The sequence below is a fragment of the Bison bison genome, unplaced genomic scaffold (assembly GCF_000754665.1).
Source record: "Bison bison bison isolate TAMUID 2011002044 unplaced genomic scaffold, Bison_UMD1.0 scf7180017858826, whole genome shotgun sequence".
Lineage (NCBI taxonomy): Eukaryota > Metazoa > Chordata > Mammalia > Artiodactyla > Bovidae > Bison > Bison bison.
The window spans coordinates 2302-5949 of NW_011489398.1; the positions used below are offsets into that span (position 1 = coordinate 2302).

Genomic DNA, 3648 nt, shown 5'->3' on the forward strand with positions numbered 1-3648 from the left:
CCTGGGATTTCTTTGGAAGGAATGATGCTGAAGCTGAAATTCCAGTACTTTGACCACCTCATGCATGCAAAGAGTTGACTCATTAGAAAAGACTTTGATGCTGGGAGGGATTGGGGGCAGGAGGAGAAGGGGGCAACTGAGGATGAGATGGCTGGATGGCATCACTGACTCGATGGATGTGAATCTGAGTGAACTCCGGGAGTTGGTGATGGACAGGGAGGCCTGGCATGCTGCGATTCATGGGGTCGCAAAGTCGGACACGACTGAGTGACTGAACTGAACTGAACTGATGGGAATTGTCTGTTCATCTATTTTTACAGTTTATGGCATTATCATTTCTCGGGATGACTGGGTCACCTTCATCTTGTAATTCCAGTGTTTGTCACAGCACCTTAGCAGTTAGTTATTGAGTAAATGAATGAAGAATGAGAAAGCCAGAAGCTTTGATACTTAGCCACATGTGGAACCATGGGCTGATTATATACTTGTAATCTTGTATTTTGTTTTCTGTCATTTATAGATATGTTTCATTTTTCAGAGCACTTAGAAATATCTCAGGTTTTTGTTTTTTTGTTTTGTTTTGTTTTGTTTTTTTACTAATACTGAGTTAACTCAAGTATTTTTGATAAAGAATATAATCCTTTTTCTTTCCAGCTGCTGCTGAATTTGAATCTGAGTCCTATGGATTGTCTCCTCTAGGAGCTACAGATGGATCAAATCTGTCTCAGGACCTGCTTTAGAAAACATCACAAGAATATGTACAGCTTTTGAAGACAAAATATATGATCTGAAAGATAAATAGTAAAAATTTCCCTTCTGGACTGTTTTCATGACATTTTAGTTGTTTCTCATTAAACATGATGAGAAAATCTTTATTAAAGGGAAATATTTTTGTGTGTATGATGAAAATTTATATGGTATTTTCGGAGAAGGCAATGGCAACCCACTCCAGTACCCTTGCCTGGAAAATCCCAAGGACAAAGGGGTCTGGTGGCCTGCAGTCCATGGGGTCGCTAGGAGTCAGACATGACTGAGCGACTTCAGTTTCACTTTTCACTTTCATGCATTGGAGAAGGAAATGGCAACTGACTCCAGTATTCTTGCCTGGAGAATCCCAGAGACAGAGGAGCCTGGTGGGCTGCCATCTATGGGGTCACACAGAGTCGGATATAACTGAAGTGACTTAGCAGCAGCAGCAGCAACATATGGTATTTTAAAAATACTACTTTCAAGTAGTATTAGTACTACTTTTAAACAGGAGTATCTAAGTCCTTTTGATACTAAGTATTTTCTCTGCAACTAACTTAAGTGATTTAAAAACCAGCACTGTTTAGTTTTCCATATTCAAAGTGAAAGTGTTAGTCACTCAGTCGTATCCAACTCTGCAACCAATGGACTGCAGCCCACCAGCCTCCTCTGTTCTCCACTATCTTGTGGGGTTAGCTCAAATTCATGCCCATTAAGTCGGTGATACTATCCAACCCTCTTGTCCTCTGTTGTCCCCTTTCTGCTCCTGCCTTCTATCTTTTCCAGCATAAGGGTCTTTTCTGATGAGTCAGCTCTTCACATCAAGTGGCTGAAGTATTGGAGCTTCGGCCTCAACATCAGTCCTTCCAGTGAATATTCAGGATTGATTTCCTTTAGGATTGACTTCTTTAATCTCCCTGAAGTCCGAGGACTCTTGAGAGTCTACTCCCAACACCACGGTTCAAAAGCATTAATTCTTTTGGCAGTCAGCCTTCTTTATTGTACAACTCTCATATCCTTACATGGCTACTAGAAAATAGTGTATATATGTTAACCCCAATCTCCTAATTTGTCCTTCCCCTCATGTTTCCCCTTTCATAATCATAATTTGATTTTCATATCTTTTGAGTTGGTTTCTGTTGTGTAAATAAGTTTATTTTTATTAAATTCCACATGTAAGTGATGTGATACTTGTTTTTCTCTGTCTCAGTTACCTCACTTAGTATTGTAATTTTGAGATACATCTGTGTTGCTGCAAATGTCATTATTATTTCTTTTTATGGCTGAATAATATTCCATTTTCATTGTGTGTGTGTGTATAGTGCATCTCTTTATCCATTCTTCTGCTGATGGACACTTAGGTTGCTTCAATGTCTTGGCTATTGTAAATAGTTCTGCAGTGAACATTGGGGTGCATGTACCATTTTGAATTATGGTTTTATCCAGATATATGCCAAGGACTGAGATTGCTGAATCATATGGCAACTTTATATTTAGTTTTTATAGCAACCTTTATAGAGTTTTCTACAGTGTGTATACCTAATTTCATTCCATAAGCAGTGTAGAAGGATTCCCTTTACTATACACTCTCTCCAGCATTTATTGTTTGTATATTTTTTGATGGTGGCTATTCTGATTGGTGTGAAATGATACCTTATTATAGTGTTTCTGCATTTCTATAATAATTAGTGATGCGGAGCATCCGTTCTGAGCATCCCTCATGTGCTTTTTGGTCGTCTGTAGGTGTTCCTTATAGAAATGTGTATTTAGATTTTATACTCATTTTTTTAAAATTAGGTTGTTTGTTTTTTGGTATTGAGCTCTTTGAGCTGTTTGAATATGTTGGAGATTAATTGTCTCCCATTCTGTGGGTTGTCGTCTGTCTTGTTTATGATTTCCTGCACTGTGCAAAAGCATTTGCATTTAATTATATCTCATTTGCTTATTTCTGTTTTTATTTTCATTACTCTAAGAGGTGGATGAAAAAAGATCCTGCTGTAATTTATGTCAGAGTGTGTTCTGCCTATATTCTCCTCTGAGTTTTACAGGACCTGTCTTATATTTAGGTGCTTAATCCATCTTGAGTTTATGTTTGTGTATGATGTTAGGGAGTGTTCTAATTTCCTTCTTATACATGTAGCTGTTGAGTTTTCTCAGCACCACTTATTGAAGGGGCTGTCTTTTCTACTTTGTATAGTCTTGCCTCTTTTATCCTAGATTAATTGACCGGAGGTATGTAGGTTTCTCTCTGGGCTTTCTGTCCTGTTCCGTTGATCATTCAATATATTTCTGTTTTTGTGCTAATACTGTGTTTTGATTACTGAAGCTTGCAGAGTAGTCTGCAGTCAGGGTACCTGATTCTGTCGGCCCTTGCTTTTCTTTCTCAAGATTGCTTTGTCTACTTGGGGTATTTTGTTTCCATACACACTGTAAAATGTTTTGTTCTAGTTGTGCAAAAAATGCCATTGATAATTTGATAGAAATTGCACTGAATCTGTAGATTGCTTTGGATATTATAGTTATTTTGACAGATATACAGTTATAATGTCACTTTCATTTCTGTATTTCAGTTTCCTTTCTTTCCTTCTTAGTTTAGGTAAAGGTTTATTGATATTGTTTGTTTCTTTCAGGAAATGAACTTACAGGTCTTGCATATGAGCACTGGGCTGGCACACCAGGCCTCTGTGTGCATGGGCAATGTGTTTAGAGATATTGCTTAGCAACGATCATTCTGGGATGAAAGATTCCAAACCATTGAGCTTCCCAGCTGGGAGGTTGTGGCGGGGCGGCTCTGGCTTACTTGTACTGTTCGTGTTGGGTTTAGGGGACTGTGAAGAGCCAAGGGAGAGGTGAGGTGTGTTTGGAGTCCGTAGGCTCTGAGATGAAGAAGATTTTTGACTT

At 38.5% G+C, this 3648-nt stretch overlaps 1 protein-coding gene across 1 annotated transcript in view; it reads left to right on the plus strand.

Annotated features, from left to right (window-relative positions):
* Positions 1-3444: 3444 nt before the first annotated feature.
* LOC104980819 (putative ankyrin repeat domain-containing protein ENSP00000383069) overlaps positions 3445-3648 on the plus strand; it is a gene marked incomplete at its 3' end in the record, with an annotated part of 9601 nt that continues 9397 nt past the window's right edge. The window contains exon 1 of the mRNA XM_010829608.1: positions 3445-3596. Coding sequence (XP_010827910.1) covers positions 3445-3596 — 152 coding nt within the window. The remainder of the gene's footprint in view (positions 3597-3648) is intronic.